Source organism: Chiloscyllium punctatum, chromosome 42, assembly GCF_047496795.1.
Source record: "Chiloscyllium punctatum isolate Juve2018m chromosome 42, sChiPun1.3, whole genome shotgun sequence".
NCBI classification, from domain to species: Eukaryota; Metazoa; Chordata; class Chondrichthyes; order Orectolobiformes; family Hemiscylliidae; genus Chiloscyllium; species Chiloscyllium punctatum.
In genome coordinates this window covers 3,722,270-3,745,068 of record NC_092780.1, presented here as the reverse complement: position 1 = coordinate 3,745,068, position 22,799 = coordinate 3,722,270, and the positions used below count along the sequence as shown (strand labels likewise).

The window sequence follows — 22,799 nt, the reverse complement described above, 5'->3', positions numbered from 1 at the left end:
GTTACTTAAAGAAGTATCAAACCTGACGAATACCTATAATGGCACAAAAATGAGTGGCGGCAGATGATTGGTCAGAATATAAAGAATAGCCAAGAGTAACTAAAAATTTAATTAGGCCAATTAAGTTAAAGCATGCAAGAAAGCTAGCAAGAAGTGTAAAAATAGGTAATAAGAGTTTCAATACGTATCCAAAAAAGGAAAGAGTAAGTGAAGTGAGGCCATATTACAGAAAAGGTCTTAAAACACATAAAAGTTTATAAATCCCTGGCATCTGATCAAGTGTAGCCTTAGGATATTGTGGGAAGCTAGGAATGAAATTGCGGAGCCCCTAGTAGAGGTATCTGTATCATCAACAGCAACAGATGAGGTGTCAGAAGACTGGAGGGTAGCTAATGTTGTACCATGATTTAAGGAAGACTGCAATGAAAAGCCTGGGAACTACAGACCTGTCAGCCTAACATCAGCGATGGGTAAGATTTGGAGCGGATTCTGAGAGACAGGATCTACATGCGTTTGGAAAGGCAAGGAATGATTAGGGATAGTCAGCATGGCTTTGTGGATGGGAAATAGTGTTTCACAAACTGGATTCAGTTTTTTTGAAGAAGTGATTAAGTAGATAGATAAAGGCAGAGCAGCAGACATTGTCTACATGGACTTTAACAAGGCCTTTGACAAGACTCCGCATGGTAGATTCATTAGATCACATGGAATCCAGGGAGATCTAGCCAACTGGATACACAATTGTCTTGACAGTAGGAGACAGAAGGAAGTGGTAGAGGGTTGTTGTTGCAGGCTAGAAGCCAGCAACCAGTGGTGTGCCGCAAGGATCTGTGCTGGGTCCACTGTTGCTCAACAATTTAGATGTGAATATCGGAAGCATGGTTAGTAAGTTGCAGATGACACTTAAATTGGTGGTATAGTAGACAGTGAGGAAGGTTATCGAAGAGGACAATGGGATCTTGATCAACTGGGCCAGTGGGCCAACATATTTAATTCAGATAAATGTGAGGTGTTATATTTTGATAAGGCAAACCAGGGCAGGACTAACGAAAGGTAATGGTAAGGCCTTGGAACGTGTTGTCGAATAGAGACCTGGGGGTGCAGGTACACAGTTCCTTGAAAGTGGCATCACAGGTGGACAGGGTGGTGAAGAAGGCATCTGGCATGCTTAGTTTCATTGCTCATAACACTGAGTATAGGAGTTGGGATGTCATGTAATACTTGTGCAAATATATTGGGAAGACCACATGAAGTCATAGAGCTGTACAGTATGGAAACAGACCCTTCAAATCAACATGTCCATGCTGACCAGATATCCTAAATTAATCAAATGTTTTTTGCCAGCATTTGGCCCATATCCCTCTAAACCCTTCCTATTCATATACCCATCCACCTGCCTTTTAAATGTTGTAAACATAACAACTTCCACCAATTCTTCTGACAGCGTGAAAAAGTTGCCCCTTAGATCTCTCTTAAATCTTTTCCCTTTCACCCTTAAACCTATGCCTTCCAGTTTTGGACTCCCACAATGGGGAAAAGACCTTATCTGTTTACCCTATACACACCAGTCATGATTTGATAAACCTCTATAAGGTCACCGCTCAGCCTCCGACGCTCCAGGGAAAAATAGACCCAGTCTATTTAGCCTCGCCCTATAGCTCAAACACTTCAACTCTGGCAACCTCCTTGTAAATCTGGAGGGAGACCAGGATTGCATGCAGTATTCTAAAAGTGGCCTCACCAATGTACTGTACAGCATAGTATGACACAACATTGGCACATTTTGAGCACTGCGTATAATTCTGGTCGCCCTCCTATAGAAAGAATGTTATTACACCGGCAAGAGTGCAGAAACGATTCACAAGACTGTTATCGAGACTGGAAAGTTTGAGTTATGAGAGGCTGGTTAGGCTGGGACATGTTTTCGGTTGGAGCATCACAGGCTGAGGGGTGACCTCATAGAGGTTTATAAAATTATGAGGGTGAATAGTAAAGTCTTTTCTCCAGAGTGGGGGAGTCCAAAACAAGAGGGCATAGGTTTAAGGTGAGGGGGAAAAATTTAAAAGATCCTGAGGAGCAACTTTTCACAAAGAGGGTGATGCATGTATGGAATGACGTGCCAGAGGAGGTAGTAGAGGTGAGTACAATTACAACATTTAGAAGACATTTGGATAGATACATGGATAGGAGAGGCTTGAAGGGATATGGGTCAAATGCAGGCAAATAGGACTAGGTTGATTTCAGAAACCTGGTTGGCATGGAAGATTTGGGTTGAAGGGTCTGTTTCCGTGTTGTATGATTCTGTGACTCTATGAGTGTTGTTCCATTAGAGGGCGAGAATAAGGACTTATTAGTAGATAATAAAGAAATGGCAGATGTGATGAATAAATATTTTGGTTCTATCTTCACTATTGAGGATACAAAAAAAATCCTTGTAACACCTGTAAATCAGGAGGTTAAAGGAAGAGAGGAATTTAGAAAAATTAATAATCAGGGAAGCAGGACTGATGTAAGTTCGTTGAGTTGTGGGTTAATTAGTCTCTTGGACCTGATGGTCATCATTCTAGGGTCTTCAAAGTGGTGGCTGATGAAGTAGTAGTTATGTTGGTGTTACTTTTCCAAAATTTGTTGATTCTGGAAGGGTTTATTGGACCTAAAAGGAGAAAATATAACTCATCAATGCAAAAAGGGAGGGGTGCATATAAACAGGAAACTAGGTCAGTTAGCTTTTCATCTTTCATCAAGAAACAGTTTGAATAGATCATTAAGGAGGATGTAACTGGGCACTTGAGAAAACTCAGAAAACCTGTGGTTAATCAAAGTAGACTGCATTGTTTTGTGAAAAATCAAAGAACATGGGATAGGCGGTGATATATGAGCATGGATTGAGAATTGGTTAGCAGGCAGGAAATAAAGTGGGAATAAATGAGTTGTTTCAGAGTGGAAGGCAGTGACAAGTGGGGTACTGCAGGGATCAGTGCTTGGGTCCCAGCTGTTCATATTATGTATAAATGATTTGGACGAGAGAATCGATTGACTGGGTTGTACAGACTGTGCATCCAGAAGCTGAATGACAAACTTCTACTCCTATTTTCAATGTTTCTAATACTTCAGATTGGCAACATGGGACAAGTGGGGTGCCACAAGGGTCTGTACTGGCCTTCAATTTTTAAAATTCATATCATTGGCTTATTAAGAGGATTTGAAGGCAAGGTACTAAATATACAAATGGCACAAAGATGGGTAAGAAAGCATGTCATTAAAATGACATAACAGAATGCAGACCGATAGAGCTAGGTTAAGTGAATGAGCAAAAATCTGACAGATGGAATATATTTTCCGAAAATGTGAAGTTGGTCACTTTGGCAGGAAAAATTAAACAAAAAAAAGCACAGTATTATTTAAATGGTGAATGACTACAGAATTCCAAGACCCAGAAGGGTCTGGGTATTGTCGTTCATAAATCACAAAATGTCAGTATGCAAGTACAAGTGAATAAGAAAGCTGATGGATGCTTGTCTTTACTTCAAGAATTGAACATGAGAGCAAGTATATTGTGCTTCAGTTATACAGGGCACTGGTGAGATCACACAGAGTAATAGAGATGTGCAGCACAGAATCAGACCCTTCGGTCCAACTTGCCCATGTCAACCACATGTCCTTATATAATCTAGTCCAATTTGCCAGCACTTGGCCCATATCCCTCTAAACCCTTCCTATTCATATACCCATCCAGATGCCCTTTAAATGTTGTAATTGTACCAGCCTCCACCACATCCTCTGGCAACTCATTCCATATGAGCACCACCCTTTGTGTGAAAATGTTGCCCCTTAGGTTCCTTTTAAATCTTTTCCCTCGCACAAGGATGCAAATGCATTGGAAACAGTTCATTAGACTCATATCTGGAAGGAGTGGGTAGTCTTATGAGGAAAGACTGGACAGGCTGGATGTATTTTCCTAACAAGAAGAATGTGAAGTTATTTGATTAAGTTTTTTTTAAGATCCTGAATGATCAACAGATATTTGCTCTTCAGAGTAAGTTTTGAAATTGGGGTTGCCCTTTTAGGATAGAGACCAGAGGTTTTCTTGCTCTCAGAGTTTGAGACACTTTGGACCTCTCCTTCAGAAGCAGTGGAGGTGCGTTACTTTAATACTTTTAAAGTTGAGGTAGGTAGATTCTTGTTAGGTGGAAGAATCAAAGGTTAGGTGGGGTTTAGATAGGAATGTGGAATTGGAATACAGCCATGATCCTATTGAAAGGTGGACCAGGCTTGAAGGGCCAAATGGTCTATTTCTGTTCTGAATCATTATGTTCATAAAATCCACTTTGATAATTTCCCAATACTTATGAGCTCTATGTGAAACAAAACAATGTTGTGGAAACACATTTTTTGAAAAGGAATCCTCAAAACATTGCAACTAAAATGTAGAAGGTGAAATGACAATTAAAATGCAACTAAAATTTGGACATGAACAAAGCCAATTTTCATTTGATGCTAGGATCACATTGATGTAGGGGTCATAATGAGAGAAAAACCAACAACTACTTCCAGGACTAAAATAACATTATCAGTCTATGTGCATGAAAACATTTTACTCATGAGAATTAAAACATGAATTAAGAGATATTCTGATCATAAAAATAATTAATTGCTGGGCTGTGGAAAATCTTAAGTGTTAGATTTCTGAAATTGGGATTTTAGCAGGAGTAGTTAGGGAGCAAATTCAAATGTAATCTTGCATAATCTCAGTTTTTAAGATTAGATTAGATTACTTTTAGATTAGATTACTTACAGTGTGGAAACAGGCCCTTTGGCCCAAAAAATCCACACTGACCCACCAAAGTGCAACCCACCCCAGACCCATTCCCCTACATTTACCCTTTCACCTAACACTACAGGCAATTCAGCATGGCCAATTCACCTAACCTGCACATTTTTGGAGTGTGGGAGAAAACCGGAGCATCCAGAGGAAACCCACGCAGACACGGGGAGAATGTGCAAACTCCACACAGACAGTCGCCTGAGGCGGGAATTGAACCGGGGTCTCTGACGCTGAGACAGCAGTGCTAACCACTGTGCCACCGTGCCGCCCATAATTTCCTGTAAATTCAACTCATTGCTAATAAATAGGCTTTATTCTGTGCTCCTACATGTATTGTGATGCTGCTTAACAAGAATCAAGGTGATACTGAGTTGTAATTATAGTGAATACCCACATGGTATTAATCTCCTTAGTGTGGCAGGTATCAATTTTTATTCTGGCAAAGCAAGCATTTATTACCCAGTCCTGGTTCCTCTGAGAAAGTGGTGAAACTTCTCTGGTCACTCCAGTGACATTTAAGAGCTAACTGAAGCCCCTAGGTTTCCATCCCTAAAGTACAACAACGTACCAATACTTCTTACACAATGTGACGGTTTATCAATTTTTATTTCCAATTTTTCTTCAGATCATCTTCACAGTGGGATTTGAGCTCATATTCCTTTTTATCAGGATTACTGGATAAGAAAGCTGTCTATTACACTCCTTGGGCCAGGCAATTGAAGATATAGCTAACAACAGTAGAGTGATTAAGATCAAGGATGTTCAAGAGGTCAGACTTGGAGGCCCGCAGAGATCTTGGATGGTTATGGGGCAGGAGAAGGTTACCAAGAGAAGTGAGATCATAAAGGAGATTCAAAACAGTAGTAGACTCACCAACTTTAAGCGCATTTAAATGGTCATTGGATAGGCATATGGATGTGAATAGAATAGCGTAGGTTAGAAGGGCTTCAGATTGGTTTCACAGCTTGGTACAACTTCAAGGGTTGAAGGGCCTGTACTGCGCTATAATGTTCTAAAACAAGGATGAGGTTGTAATCAAGAGGGTTTGGTGGGTCAGTGTAGGGTCAGTGAGCAAAGAGGATGTGACAGCCGATACAAGTTAGGGTACAGACTGCAAGGTTTTAGATATAGCTTTGTTTTCAATGTAACTTAGATTTTGAAGGATTTGTATAGGATGCAATGGACATATGCATAGATTTGAGCCAGTTGGGGCACTACCATTAACCTCAGTAATAATGGATTAGATATAAGGAATACAAAACATAGCAGAGGACTCTGACAATTGCTATAACAGCAACTGTAAAGTGTACATATAACACTGAGTAAACACAAAATCAGGCTCGCTTATTATAATATCAAATTACAAAGTATTTACATCCCAGAAACAGGCCATTCAGCCCAACAGGACAATTCATGCTGTGCACACACTTCCTCACAACCTATTTCATCTCATATTTTCTGTATATCTTTTTATTCTATTTCCCCTCCTGTACTTGTCTAGCTTTCCCTTAAATGCATTGATGCTGTTTGCCTCAACTACTCCCAGTTTCACATTCTGATCATACTCTGGATTTTTCTGATTATTGGATTTTCTTAATTGCTATTTTATGTTCTCCCACAGAATAAAACATTGTTTTTACATCTTTGGTATCAATCTTAAAGATCTCCGGGCGATCTTCCTCACCATAGCCTTTTCTAAAGGAAAGAGCTCCACTCAGTTCTTGATTCTCATTATTTGAGCTTACTAATGAAAAAGTAACCACTCAGATGGATTACTGGAGACAAGTACTAGCATTCATAGAAACCTTATCATAGTGAAAATTTCAGGAACCAATTCTTACCTCCTCTTCTTGGTCTTTCATCATTTTGTTTTCAGTTCAAGAATCAGAGTAACATCTGTCAGAGCAAAACATACAAAGTAAATTGATATGATTTTCACATTGATGCTACAATCTCTCGGCATATTTGATAATTTCAGAACAATGTATCATGCTTAATGAAACACAGCTTTCAAAATAAGCTCAGTTAAAGAAGCTTCTCCTGAAACCATCTTTGCAAACCTCCAGCTCACATCGCAAGGTCTAACAAAGCTCACTAATTTATCTCAGATCATGGAACATTTTAGTCAAATAGAGAATGTGTTTCATTAATTAGCTCTCAGCCCAGGAAGCAGTTAACACAGCCTTGATTAGTTTCAACTTCCTTGGCTAAGGAAAGGGAGTTTTGTGAATTCCTTTGGAGTTTCTGATCCTGAAGCTTTGAGTTGAGCAGGAGAAGATACCGATGTATGGAATACTGAGGAATGGAAAAACTCAGCAGGTCTGGCAACATCTGTGCAGAGGGAGCAAGGTTAACATTTTGGACCCAGTGGCACTTCTTCAGAACTGGACACGAGATGTTAACTCTGCTTTCCCTCCTCAGATGCTGCCAGAACTGCTGAGCTTTTCCAGCAGTTTCTATTTTTGTATCTGACTTCCAGCATCTGCAGTTCTTTAGCTTCTTTGTTTGCTAAGAAATGAATTGGGTAGAGTTGTGACATTGCTGCTCCACTTGTGTGGGTAATGTGCTGCTGACATTTATTACTTAGGCCGACACCCTTAGAATGCCCAAGCTATACGAGACACCGATTAGCTGCCAAGTCCATGAAGCCTCTGTTGTAATCAAAAGTCCAGATCCCCAGATAGGAATAAAAGAAAAATAAAACAATTTTGAAAGCTTTCTTCATTTTATAAAACAGGAGGCCAGTCATATCCTCTAACACGTCCTGACATTCAATTACATCATGATTGTTCTGCAACTTAACTCTATTTACCATCACTGCTACATATTCCTTCCTTCCTTCATGAAAATCCATTAAATGCAATATTAAAAAGCTCCAACTTATGTATCCCACCTGACACTGTGGTACATACTATTTTAGAGGGAGTTCCAGATTTTCAATTACTTTTGTGTGGGAAAAGGGCTTGAATTTGCTACTAAACATTTTATTAGGCAATTTTAATTCAAATGTTAGGGTTATCCCCATGCTGTTAATTCCTCCATCAGAAGAGAGAGTTTGTCTACATCTACCCTATCAATGTTTTTAAATATTGAAAATAAAAATATATGAATTAAGAGCAGGTATAGGCCATTCAGCCCCTTGAGCCTACTCTGCCATTCAAGAAGATTTTGGTTGATCTGACTGTGGCATCACCCTGTCCTGAATAATCTTTGACCCCCCACTTGTTAGTCAAGAGACTATCTACCTGTGCTTTAAAAATAGTCAATGACTTTGCCTCCATCACATGACTTTGCCTCAATCCTCAGAAAATAAAAATTCTTCTCATCTGTCTGAGTGGAAGATCCCTTATTTTAAACTGTATGCCCTCGTTCTAGTCTCTTCCACAAAGGGAGAAAGGTCATTTCAGCATCCACCTTGTCAAGTCCTCTGAGATCTTGTGTCTCAGTAAGAATCTCCCCTTCATAAAACAACACCTCCCCCTCCCACACCAGGTATCAGACAAATGGACCTTCTTCGAACTGTTTCTAACTCAGTAATATCCTTTATTAAATGAGGAGCCAAAATTATACAAGGCACTCAGCTGTGACAACCCAAATCCTGTACACCTGTAGCAAAACATCCGAACTTTTGTATTTCATCCTCTTTGCAATACCTCAGTCAGATCGCCCATCAATCTTTCTACCCAAGAGAACAAAAGCCAGGTTAATGCAACTTGTCATCATAATCTAACCCAGTATAATTCTCATGAAAACTCATGCTGATGGCACAATGGCATCCAGTCACAAAGACAAATAGAAAAATGCAAAACTAGACAGGTCACTATCCTTCACTCTCAGCATTCATTCAACTAATAATAGTCATACTTACGCAATACCAATGAATAGTTGTGAGCTAGGTGGAGAAGCAACCATTATATCTCACCTGCAGGCCTCCAATTTAATGATTAGCCAGCTACTTGTTTGAAGTTGATATTCCACTGACTGGATTACTACCTAAAGTTGCTGCAACTGAGCTCTTTCCTCACTTCCTCACCCAAATGGCTCTGACAAGTACTGGTAAGTAGAAGCCCTGCAGAGAAACAACAAAGTTCAGATTTCCTCACTGTCAACTTATTATCTCATCCACTGCAGTCTGGGTGTGGATGTGGAGACCACGCACAGCAGCTTGATCAAATGTAAGCATGCTTCACACAGATAGCAAAGGCTTACACACTAATCTTAGAAATGACCACTGGCCCACTAAATTTTTTGATTAGGGCAACTGTAAACATGCTACAATTGGTGTCAGCACTACACTGAGTTGGGAGAAATGCTGGGATATTGGTGAACAAGGTGGTGTCCTGGATATTATCCAGTATAGACAGTAAGTTGCACAGTCAGAGTGAGGCAGACTTCGCTGCAGTCAGACTGAGATACAATAAGTATTGGATGTAAGTTTGCTCACTGAGCTGGAAGGTTCGTTTTCAGGCGTTTCATCACCATACTAGGTAACATCATCAATGAGCTTCCAGTGAAGCACTGGTGGTATTGCCCACTTTTTATTTATGTGTTTAGGTTTCCTTTGGTTGGTGATGTCATTTCCTGCCCTTTTTCTCAGGGGGTGGTAAATGGGGTCCAAGTCCATGTGTTTATTGACAGAGTTCCGGTTGGAATGCCATGCTTCTAGGAAATCTCGCGTATGTCTGTTTGGCTTGTCTTAGGATGGATGTGTTATCCCAGTCGAAGTGGTGTCCTTCCTCATCTGTATTTAAAGATACTAGTGAGAGTGGGTCATGTCTTTTTGCAGCTTGTTGGTGTTCATGTATCCTGGTGGCTAGTTTTCTGTCTGTATGTCCAATGTAGTGTTTGTTACAGTTCTTGCAAGGTATTTGCATGGGTGAATTAGCTGTTGAGGGGAGAAGGAAGAAGAGTGGCTAAGCAATCAGGATGGCAGCAGGTGACAAGTGGTGTGCCGCAAGGCTCAGCGTTAGGACCACAACTTCTCACTTTATACATTAACAATCTCGATGAAGGAACGGAGGGCATTCTGGCTATGTTTTCAGACAATACAAAGGTACATAGTGGGACAGGTATCATTGAGGAGGCAGAGAGGCTGCAGGAGGATTTGGATAGATTAGGAGAGTGGGCAAAGAAGTGGCAGATAGAGTACAATGTGGGAAAGTGTGAGGTCATGCACTTTGGTGGGAAGAATCGAGGCATGGACTATTTTCTAAATGGGGAGAAAATTCAGAAGTCTGAGGTGCAAAGAGACTTGGGAGTTCTAGTCCAGGATTCTCTCAAGGTAAACTTGCAGGTTGAGTCAGGATTTATGAAGGCAATTGCAATGATGGCATTTATTTTGAGAGGACTTGAATATCAAAGCAGGGATGTACTTCTGAGGTTCTATAAGGCTCTGGTCAGACTACATTTGGAATATTGTGTGCAGTTTTGAACCACATATCTCAGAAAGGATATATTGGCCCTGGAGCGTGTTCAGAGGAGGTTCATGAGAATGGTCCCAGGAATGAAACACTAACGTATGAGGAACGTTTTAGGACTCTGGGTTTTTACTCAATGACATTCAGAAAGATGAAGAGGGGATCTAATTGAAACATACAGAATACTGAATGGCCTGCACAGAATAGATGTTTGGAAGATGTTTCCATTGGTAGGAGAGACTAGGACACAAGAGCACAGCCTTAGAATCATGGGAAGACCCTTTACAACAGAGATAAGGAGAAACTTCTTCAGCTAGAGAGTGGGGAATCTATAGAATTCATTGCCACAGAAGGCTGTGGAGGCCAGGTCATTGAGTATATTTAAGACTGAGATAGATAGGTTCTTGAGCATCAAGGGGATCAAGGGTTACGGGAAGAAAGCAGTAGAATGGGGTTGAGAAACTTATCAGCCATGATTGGATGGCAGAGCAGACTCGATGGGCTGAATGGCCAAATGTCTGCTTCTATGTCTTACGGTGTAATCAGGTATTTCTGAGGCATTAAACATGAATCTAGAATGGTGTGTTGCCTCCCTAGTACAAGACTCATGGATGTCACAGTGAGGCTGTGGAAGGGGGAGTCAGCCAGAAGTCGTGGTCCACATTGGTACCAATGGCATAGGTAGGAAGAGGGATAGGACCTGAAGGCATATTTCAGACTGTTAAGAAGCAAATTACAAAGCAGGACCTCAACAGCAGTATTCTCAGGATTACTCCCACTGTCACATGCGAGTGAGCATAAGGATAGGGAATTGATTGATGGAATGCATGCCTGGAGAACTCCTATAGGAGGGATAAGATCAGATTTTTGAAGAATAGGGACAGATTCTGGAGCAGATAGGACCTGTACAAACTGGACAGATTACACCTTAACAGGACTGAGACCCATATCTTTGCAAGGGGATATGCTACTGTGGTTAAGATGGGTTTGTCAGGATGCTGGGAATTTGAGAGATAATCAAAATTGGAAGGATGTTAAGTTGGTAACAGGAAGTTGAAAATATACTGGAGAGACTAGAAAACAGGAGAAAACAGACTATTGAGTATGCTTTGAAAATGGAATGATGTCAAAAAGACAAAGTTAAGGGCACTCTATCTGACTTGCAACAAAGTAGATGATCTAAAGACACAAATTTTAAAATAAGTGAGTATCTTCTAATTGCCATTACAAGAACATGACTGCATGGTGATCAGGAACAGGAACTGAATAGTCAAGAATATTCAAAGTTTAGGAAAGACAGACAGGAGGCAAAGGAGGTGGGGCTACAATTATAATAATGGATGGGATCAGTACATTAATAAGAGAGGATCTCAAATCCGAAAAATAATGTATGGAATCTGTTCGAGTGGAGCTATGAAACAGCAAAGGGCACCAGACATTGGAGTTATTTATAGGCCATCAAATAGTAGTAATGCGAGGGAATCAGGAGATGAAGGAAGACTGTAGCATGGGTAAAACAGTCATCATGGGTTACTTCAATCTGCATGTAGACTGGGTAAACCAACCGAGCACTAAATCTGCAGAAGACAAACTTATAAAGTGTCTTAAGGATGGTTTTCTAGAGCAGTACATTGAGGAGCCAACCAGAGGTCATGCTATTTTAAATCCACCATCATGTAACGAAAAAGAGATAATCAATTATCTTGTTGTAGCAGAACCTGTAGATATTTTCGACCACAATATTAAAAATGTAAAATTCTATGTCTGAAGCTGAGGGAATTGATTCTGAAGCATGAGTGCTCAATTTGAATAAGGGAAATTACAAAACACAATACACAAACTGGTTAAGGTGGATTGGGAAAATAGATTTTAGAAAACGGAAAATTAGGAAAATTGACAATGGATAATCTTTATAGAACTGTTATATGACATCCAACACCTTTATATTCTTTGATGGTGCAAAAATTGAAAAAGTAAGTAAACTTTGTAAGTAAACAAAAGAAGTTCAAGATTGTACAAGATTAAAAAGGCAAGGCACATAAATGCAGAGGTTTGGGAGGTTCACAGAATACAAAGGAAGACAAAGAAACTGATAAGAAAATGAACAACAGAATATTAATCCAATCTAGCAACAAACATAAAAGTGACTGTAAAGCTTCTATGGGGACTTAAAAAGGAAACATTTAGCTTACATGAAAGTGGGTCCATTACAGGTCGAGTGAAGAGAATTTATAATGGGGCATACAAAAATGGCAGAGAAGCAAATTGATTATTTTGTGTCTGTTTTCACTGAGGAAATTTCCAGAAATCTTCCAGAACTAGAAACTCACGTGGCTTGGGAGAATGAGAAGTAAAAGGAAATTAGCATTAATAGGAAGGTTGTCCTGAAAATTAATAAGCTAAACGTTGATAAATCCCCAGGATCTGACGGCCTACATCTAAAGTACTGCAGAAGGTGACTTCAAAATGAAATAGCTGATTCACTGGTAACCACCTTCCAAAGTTTTACAGACTCGGGAACGGTTCCTGTAGATTAAAAGGTAGCAAACATCATCTCACTAATTAAGAAGGGTGTGAGAGTGAAAACAGGGAATTATGTCAGTAGTAGGGAAAATCCTGGAATCTATTATAAAGCTGTCCACTACATCTCCAATTTTGGTGTCATCTGCAAACTTACTAACTATACCTCCTATGTTCATATCTAATTCATGTATATAAACGATGAAAAGTTGTAGATACAGCACCGATCCTTGTGGCACACCGCTGGTCACAAGCCTCCAGTCTGAAAAGCAACCTTCCACCACCACATTCTGTCTTCTACCTTCGAGCCAGTTCTGTACCCAAATGGCTAGTTCTCCCTGTATTCCATGTGATCTGACATTGCCAACCAGTCTACCATGAGGAACCTTGTCAAAAGCCTTACTAAGTTCATATAGATGACATCCATCACTCTGCCCTTATCCATTGTCTTTGTTACTTCTTCAAACTCTCAATCAAGATAGTAAGACATGATTTCCCAAAAAAAAAACCCATGTTGACTATCCCTAATCAGTCATTTTCTTTCCCTCAGGACTCCCTGTAACAACTTGTCCACCAACGACATCAGGCTCACTGGTCTATAGTTCCCTGGCTTTTTATTACCACCTTTCTAAATAGTGGCACCACGTTAGCCAACCTCCAGTCTTCCAGCACCTCACCTGCAACTATCGATGATACAAATACCTCAGCAAGGGGCCCAGCAATCACTTCCCTAGCTTCCCACAGAGTCCTAGGGTACATCTGATCAGATCTCAGGGATGTATCCACCTTTATGTGTTTTAAGACGGCCAGCACCACCTCCTCTATAATATGGACATTTTTCAAGATGTTGTTTATTTCTTTTTGTTCTCTATAATCCATATCTTTCTCCACAGTAAATACTAAATGTAAAATACTTATTTAGTATCTCTCCCGTTTCCTTAGCTCCACACATAAGCAGCCTTGCTGATCTTTAAAGGGCCCTATTCTCTCCCTGCTTACCCCTTTGTCCTTAATGTATTTATAAAATTCTTTTGGATTCTCCTTAACATTATTTGCCAAAGCTGTCTCATGTCCCTTTTCTGCCCTCCTGATTTCTCTCTTAAGTATATTTCTATTGCCTTTGTACTCTTCCAAGGCTTCTCCCAATCTCTGCTGTCTATATCTTCTTTTTCTTGACCAAAACCTCAATTTCTTTAGTCATTCAGCACTCTCTGCACCTACCAGCGTTACTCTTCACCCTAATAGGGACATACTGTCTCTGGACTCTTGTCACCTCATTTTTGAGATCTTCCCATATTCTAGTTGTCCCTTTACCTGCAAACATCACCCCCCCCCCCCCTCCCCGATCAACTTTTGAAAGTTCTTGCCTTATACCGTCAAAATTGGCCTCTCTCCAATTTAGAACTTTAACTTTTAGATCGAGTCTATCCTTTTCCATCATTATTTTAAAACTAATATAATTACGATTGCTGTTGCCAAACTGCTCCCCCATTGACACCTAAGTCACCAGTCCTGCCTTATTTCCCAAGAATAGGTCAAGTTTTGCATCTTCTCTCGTAAGTACATCCACATACTGAACCAGAACATTTTCTTATGCACACTTAAATTCCTCTTCATCCAAGTCCTTAACACTATGGCAGTCCCAGTCTATGTTTGAAAGGTTAAAATCCAGTACCATAACCATCTTATTATTCTTACAGATAACTGAGATCTCCTTACAAATGTGTTTCTCAATGTCCCATTGACTATTGAGGGTTCTATAGTACAATCCCAATAAGGTGATCACATCTTTCTTATTTCTCAGTTCCACCCAAATGACTTCCCTGGACCTATTCCCAGGAATGTCTTCCCTAAGTACAGCATAATGCTATCCCTAATGAAAAACACCACTTCCCTTCTTCTCTTGCCCTCCTTTCTGTTCTTCTGGTAGCATCTATACCGTGGAACATTAAGCTGCCAGTCCTGTCCATCCATGAAACATGCCTCTGTAATTACTATGATAGCCCAGTCCCATATTCCCAACCAGACTCTGAGATTTGCCTTACCTGTTGTTGGGCCTCTTGCATTGAAATAAATGCAGTTTAATTTATCACTCATACCCTGTTCTCTGCTTTGTTCGTACCTGCTTTGACTGTTTGACTTCCTACTTTTCCCAACTGTACCAGTCTCAGACTGATCTTTTTCCTCACTATCTCCCTGGTCCCACTACCCCCAACCTTACTAGTTTAAGTTCTTCCAAGCAACTCTCACAAATCTCCCCACCAGCATATTAGTCCTCTTCCAATTCAGGTGCAATTCGTCATTGTTTTACAGGTCACTTCTACCCAAAAAGAGATTCCAATGATCCAAAAATGTGAATCCTTCTTCCCTGCACCAGCGCCTCAGCCATGCATTCATCTGCTCTATCCTCCTATTCCTAGTTAAAAATCACACAGCACCAGGTTATAGTCCAACAGGTTTATTTGGAAGCACTAGCTGCCTAGGTGCTGCACCTTGACAAAGGAGTGGTGCTCAGAAAGCTAACGCTTCCAAATAAACCTGTTGGACTTTAACCTGGTGCTGTGATCTTTAAACTTTGCACATCCCAGTCTAACACTGGCACCTCCACATCATCACTCCTACTCCTACTCTCACTAGCTCATGGCACCAGGAGTAATCAGACATTACTGCCCTTGAGGAGCTCCTTTTTAAATTCTTGCCTAATTTCCTAGATTCTCTCCTCAGAATCTCACCAGTTTCTCTTACTATGTCTTAGTTCCAATGTATACAACAACCTCCTGCTGGTCCCTCTCCCCTTTGATTGTTTGAAGTTTTCTTTTGAAGACATTACTTAAACAAAAATTGATATAGACAATGGACATTAGATTTTCAGAAGGCTTTTCATGAACTCCCCACAGGACACTGGTTAGAAAAGGTAAAGCACATGGAAGGTAATGTGGATTAATGATTGGCTAACAGACAGAAAACAAAGAATAGGAATAAATAGGTCATTCTCTCGTTGGCATTCTGTGACTACTTAAGTACTGCCAGTGTTAGAACTTGGACCCCGGCTTTTCACAATACCCAATCATTTGAAGATGGGCACCAAGTGTGATATTTTCAAATTTGTTGTGAAACTTTGGAATTATCTACCACAGGGGGCTATGGAAGCTCAGTTTTGGATTAGATTTAAGGTAGAGACTGTTAGATTTCTGATTACTGGTGGCATACAGAGTGACATCAATGGGTGAGTCAAAGGCATTGATGTGTTCAATCAGCCGTGGTAGGACAGGTTCAAAGATCATTCCTATGCCCAATATCCCTATCACTGCTGGAAAGTGCAAGTGCATGGCCACTAAGGGAGGGAGATGTTGACATTCTAAGATGACATAAAATTGAATATAATGAATTAATCTATATTGCCAGACAATACTTTTTAAAACTCACATCTTTGTTTACAAATCTCATCATTGCCTCACCCCTCTTGATCTCTGTAAATTCTTCCAGCCCTGTGATCTTCTGATTCCAGGTTCTTACAGACTTTTGATTTCCTTCAACTTTCTAATGCCTTCAGTTATTTGGGCCTGAACTCTGGAATTCCCTCCTTAAAGCTTTCCTCCTTTACATCACTCATAAACCTCTGCCTTTGATCAGACTTCTGGTCATCTGACCCAATATTTACTCCTTTAAGTGGCTCGGTTCAAATTCTTCTTTGATTACACTCCTGTGAAGCATCCTGGGATGCTTAAACTCATTAAAAAGGTGCTATATAAATTCAAGTTGTTCTTTAACTTGTTTACAGCCCATTTTGCATTTACATCCAGGTAAATAGAGTCAGAGATGTACAGCATGGAAACAGACCCTTCTGCCCAACTTGTCCATGCCGATCAGATATCCTAACCTCATCTAGTCCCATTCGCCAGCACTTGGCCAATATCTCTCTCAATCCTTCCTATTCATATACCCATCCAGATGCCTTTTAAATATTGTCATTGTACCAGCCTCCACCACTTCCTCTGGTAGCTCATTCCATATACGTACGACCCTCTGCATGAAAAGGTACCCCTTAGGTCCCTTTTATATCTTTCCCCTCTCATCCTAAACCTATGCCCTCTAGTTCTGGACACCCCCACCCTAGGGAAAAGATCTTATCTATTTATCCTATCCATGCCACTCGTGATTTTATAAACCTCTATAAAGTCACCCCTCAGCCTCCGACGCTCCAGGGAAAACAGCCCCAGCCTATTCAGCCTCTGCCTATAGCTCAAACCATCCAAACCTGACAACATCCTTGTAAATCTTTTCTGAATCTTTTCAGGTTTCACAACATCCTTCTAATAGGAAGGAGACCAGAATTGCACACAATATTCCAACAGTGGCCTAACCAATGTCCTGTACAGCTGCAACATGACCTCCCAACTCCTGTACTCAATACTCTGACCAATAAAGGAAAGCATACCAAACACCTTCTTCACTATCCTATCTACCTGCGACTCTACTTTCAAGGAACTATGAACCTGCACTCCAAGGTCTCATTGCTCAGCAACACTCCCCAGGACCTTCCCATTAAGTGTATAATTTGCTTTTACAAAATGCAGCACCTCGCATTTATCTAAATTAAACTCCATTTGCCACTTCTCAGCTCATTGGCCCATCTGATCAAGATCCCGTGGTACTCTGAGGTAACCTTCTTCGCTGTCCACTACAATGTCAATTTTGGTGTAATCTGCAAACTTACTAACTATAACTCCAATGTTAACATCCAAATGATAAACAAGAGATAATTCAGTAACAACTATTTCACATTATCATACAGTCACGATCTAGCCTCTGGGAGGACTATATTGGAAATCTTCCAGTTATGAAATCTTCCAAGGCCTATCAATACTCATAGTCCAGCTTTGTACTGAATAATCACTTGGTCAAGGTACCAAACGATGTAGGATATCCCTGCAATTATATCTCAATAAAAGCTGACAATATCAGAGATTGGGAGAACATTACAGATCAGAAACAGCAAAAATACAAGCCTATGCCTTGAAATACTCTTCATGAATAGCTACTAGGTGCAACTTAAGCAAGTGAAATACTGGAAAGTTTGATATACCCTGTAACTGGGAGGAGAGCCCAAACAGAGCTTTTACTGATCAGTGTCAAATGACAATAAGAGAACCTAAATATAGTGCGGGCACAAATCTATATTAACAGACATCAAGCTCTGATAAGAGTTGCATGTTAACTCAAAAGAATTTATTTTAGTAGTCCTTTCCAAGATGTACCAACGCACTTTACAGCCAATGTCTATTTGCTAGGACAGGTGAGTCCTCAGTTTGTTTTCTTACCCAAGAAAACGGCAACTTTGACAGTGGAACACCTTTTTAGTACTGCATTGGGATTTCCAGACTACACTTTTTACTGAACCAATGACCTTTTGACTCAGAGGTGACAGCATTACCAACTCAGCCACAGTAGACAACAACAATGGGACAGGGAGAGATACAGCTACTAGGTACTTCATGGAAAATGATTTGAAAAAAATCCAAAGTGAAGGGACAGTGGAAGTGAAAATTATCCCATTTAATCTTTCACAGGTCTACCTAAGATTGTAATTGCTAAATTTAATGGTTTTCTGATCGAATAAAGAAATAGGTTGAAGGGCCACGATCTATAGTACGGGATGTCTGCAAGGTAAAACAAGGAGGAGTGGAGATATCACAAATCAAACCAGGCTGCATTGGATTTTAGAATGGTTACAGTACAGAATTAGGCCATCTAGTCCATTGTGTCTGTTTTCGCTTTCCGCAAGAACAACTTACCTCATTTCATTTCCCCAGCTTTACTCCATGGACTGGTAATTTTTTTCTTCCTCAACAAATAATTATCTAATTTTGTTTTGAATTCCAGGATTGAATCTGCCTTCACCATATTCACAGACAGTATATTCCAGGTCCTAAATCCTCACTGCATAAAACAAGGTTTATCCTCCCACTGCTGTTGCTCCTTTAGAACAGCATTATGCTTCTCGATCCTCCCACAAACACTGACAGTTTCTTTCTATCTACACTGTCCACACCCCTTGTAAATTTAAGAACGTTCATCCAATTGTCTCAGATAGGAGCAGACATACAGTTTCTCAAGTCTACTCCACCTTCCATTCAATCTTGCTAACCCGACCTTGGACTCAAATGCACATTATTGCCTGTTAGTCATAATTCATGAAATACTGTACTAATTAGTGACACCATGTTTCTGCATTTTTAAAGCCTGAGGCTTGTGGGAGAGAATATATAGTCTGAGGGAGGTTCTTCGGATAAAAGTTGGCACAATTCCATGTTTGCAATTATGCAAACAATTACAGCCTTTTAAACAGAGAATCTACAGCATCGGTGTTGGAAATCAGAAAGAAACCGGGTTACACTATTAGCACCAGAGTACAAGTTTGATAGCTGACATGGCAAAATTAGCAAAGCAGCCTGGATTAACATTACGCTGTTAATTCTGCAATCACATTCTCCCAGTGACCAAGCCCTGCTCAAAAGGACTGTAGATTAGATACAGAGCAGGACTCCATAAATCCTTTCCTCACTCCCAACCATGCTGTAAGGATGACAGGTTAAAGCTGGAGCAACAAGGTAATTACATCAATTCTCAGAACTATGGTACCAGCATAAAAGAAACCACACAAGCACGATTGGTGGGTCAGACATACACAATAATATTGATTTTCCTACCTGCACTTCCTGTGAGCATGGCTTTCAGCTGCAAGCCAGTGGGTGGGCCTCTTTTGTAGTCCAGCTCCTTCAGCAACTTCTTCTAAGCAGCTCCCTTTACATTAACATTCACTATGTAAACAGGTCAAAAAAATGATAGCGTTAATTTACCATTTTCAAGATATTTTGATTTAAACTGCGAAAACATATGGCTGTTCACATTGCATCTGCACGCTTGAGCCTGTTTTTTTAAACCGTCAGCATCACCTGATAGCTTCAAGTGCAGAAACACTGACATTGCTGAAAGATTAACTCCTTCCACACAGGGACCAGGCCACAGGAAGACTATTTCCACAAACCACTGAACTGTATAGAGTACAGACAGTCATAGATTAGAGGACTACTTACCAAGTAAAAACTGGTTATTTATCAGAAAATGTATCCAGTAAAGACAGAATAAGATAGAAAGTCCCAGGTTTTCTATTCAGTCTGAGATGGCTGATCTCAGGTTAAAGAGATATTTCAGAATACTTAAAATAACTACACTTCCACCAAAAGGATAAAGGCCAGGGGAAGGATCCAACCTCCAGAGTTAATTAAGGAGAATGCGTGTCAAACACAGGGAAAAAGCATATATTTGCACGAAGGTGAGCAGCAAATCAGACGATTGGTCAGAACGCAAAGAACAGCAGAGAATGACGATACAGTTAATCAGGACAAAGTAAAGCACATCAGAAACCCAGAAATATAAAAACAATTCCTACAGGCATCTGGAAAAGAAAACCAAAGTGAGTGTTGGTCCTCTAGAGGGGAAGAATAGGGAGTTAATTGTGGATAATAAAGATATGGCAAATGTAATGAATAAATATTTGGATTCTGTCTTCACGAAAGAAGATACAAAAACATCCCATTATCCCCCTATAAATCAGGAGGTTGAAGGAAGAATGGAACTTTGTGAAATTATAATCATTAGGGAGACTGGATTAAACAAAACTGGTGGAACTACAGGTTGATAAGTCTCCAGATCCAGGTGGACTTCATCTTAGGGACTTAGAGGAGGTCACTAATGACATATCAGATGAGTTAGTGTTAATTTTCCAAAATGCATTAAATTCTAGAAGGTTCCATTAGATTGGGGAGTAGTAAATATAACCCCTAATTTGGATAAGTTCATGAATAGGAAAGGTTTGCAGGGATGTGGGCCAAGCATACATAAGTGGAACGAGTTCAGTTTGGCAACATGGTCGGTGTGGACTAAAGGGTCTGTTTCCATGCTGTATGACTCTAAGAAGGGAGGAAGGCATAAAGAGGATACTTAGTTAACATCTGTTGCGGGGCAGCACGGTGGCACAGTGGTTAGCACTGCTGCCTCACAGCGCCAGAGACCCGGGTTCAATTCCCACCTCGGGCGACTGACTGTGTGGAGTTTGCACGTTCTCCCCGTGTCTGCGTGGGTTTCCTCCGGGTGCTCCGGTTTCCTCCCACAGTCCAAAGATGTGCAGGGTCAGGTGAGTTGGCCATGCTAAATTGCCCATAGTGTTAGGTAAGGGGTAAATGTAGGGGAATGGGTGGGCTGCGCGTCGGTGTGGACTTGTTGGGCCGAAGGGCCTGTTTCCACACTGTAAGTCTAATCTAATTGAACATTAAAGAGGTTATAACTAGGCAACTGGTACTCAAGGTAACTGGAGAGAATTGTGAAAAGGAAATTGTATTTAAGCTATTTATTGAAATTCTCTGAAGATGTAGTAGGTGCTGGGGATAAAGATGAGTACATTGTTATACTGTACTTGGATTTCCAGAAAGTATTTAACAAGGTTCCACATAAAAGGTTATCATGCAAAGTAGGAGTTTATGGTGTAGGGGATAAAGTATTTGCATGGATTGATGGTTGGCTAACAGGGAGAAAACAAAAAAATGCATAAATAGATTTGTTTCAGTTTGGTAGCATGTCACAAGTAGGGTCCTGCAGGGGTCTGTGCTGGGCGCTTAACATTTCACAATTTATACCACTGACACAGATGCAGGGATTCAAGGGACTGTAGCTCAGTTTGCAGGTGAAACAAAGATAAGTAGGAGGGTTTTCTTTGTGAAGATGATATATCAAAGATGCAGATCAATATCCATAGGTTAGGTGAGTGGACAAAAAGTTGACGGATGGAACAAAACATGGATTTTAGCCTCAGGAGGTGGTGGAAGCAGGATCACTGAAAATGTTTAAAGTGGAGTTAGATAGGTTCTTATTAAGCAGGGGAATCAAAATTATTGGAGATGGGTGGATGGTGGGGTGGTGGTGTGGTGATGAGAGGGGAAAGAATTAAAAGGGATCTGAGGGGCAACGTTTTCACACAGACAGTGGTGCGTTTATGGAACAAACGAGTACAATTTCACCATTTAAAAGGCATCTGGGCTTCTGAGTATGTGAATAGAAAGGGTTTAGAAGGATACAGGCCAAACACTGGCAAATGGACTAGATCGGTTTAGGATAACTGATTAGGGCAGATGAATTGAATTGAAAGATCTGTTTCTGTGCTGTATTACTACATGGAATTTGGAACATTTATTGATCAGCCACTATTTTACTGAATGAAACAACAAGCTTGAAGAGTTGAATGTCCTACTTCTGCACCAGATTCATTTGTTTGTATGATTGTTAGGTGGGGCATGTTTGGACAATGGGCTCAGCTCTGATGTGCCTTACCACACCTCAATCCCAGTCCCAGCATGATCAAACAGTGACTGTCATAATCACACAAAGGTATTAGCAATTAAAGAGAGAACCGAACATGACTGGAGTCCAAGGAGCTGTGTTGCACCAAAATGTGAAATCTTTCACAAGAGGACTATTTTAAAAAATAGATATGAGGACTGAATAATTGAAGTTGGAATTTTACCTTTCAACCCTGGGATTTCAGTTCAAATCAGATTTTCTTCATTGGCTGATAAAGTAATTGACAGCCAATCTTAACATCTGCAATCACACACCCAAAATCCAAACTGGCTTTCAATTTGATAAAAATAAGAACATAAAAATAGAAGTTGGCCTTTCAGTTACAGTGACATCTTTGGTGATACCACTGCCGAAAGTGAGATCTACATTTGGTCAGCAAGTAAATGACATGGATTTACACCAGCAATCAATCTTTCAGAAAAGCTCATCAACCTCTCCCATTAGATGAAAGTTGACCTAGATTGATCAGTTGGCTGCTTCTGTTGACCAAGCAGCCAGTATGGATCGAATATCTACTAACAGCATTGGATTCAATCCCCCTTCTGACTGGGGTGAATTCGGGAGCTTCACCTAGCCATGGTAGATATCACAGTTTTGTGAGTGAAACTTGTCTTTGGGCA

General features: G+C 40.4%; 1 protein-coding gene across 4 annotated transcripts in view; it reads right to left on the bottom strand.

Moving 5' to 3' along the window:
- The window catches only part of LOC140465654 (sorting nexin-11-like), a 132,443-nt gene that overhangs the window by 108,340 nt on the left and 1,304 nt on the right, over positions 1–22,799 (bottom strand). For 2 of the 4 annotated variants that reach the window (XM_072561240.1, XM_072561243.1), the window contains exons 2-3: positions 19,473–19,583; positions 6,667–6,721 (exon numbers count right to left, since the gene is read on the bottom strand). In XM_072561240.1, coding sequence (XP_072417341.1) covers positions 6,667–6,690 — 24 coding nt within the window. In that variant the 5' untranslated portion in view covers positions 6,691–6,721; positions 19,473–19,583. Of the gene's footprint in view, positions 1–6,666; positions 6,722–8,747; positions 8,895–18,557; positions 18,681–19,472; positions 19,584–22,799 lie in introns of those variants that run through there. The other 2 variants (XM_072561241.1, XM_072561242.1) reach the window with 2 other exon arrangements.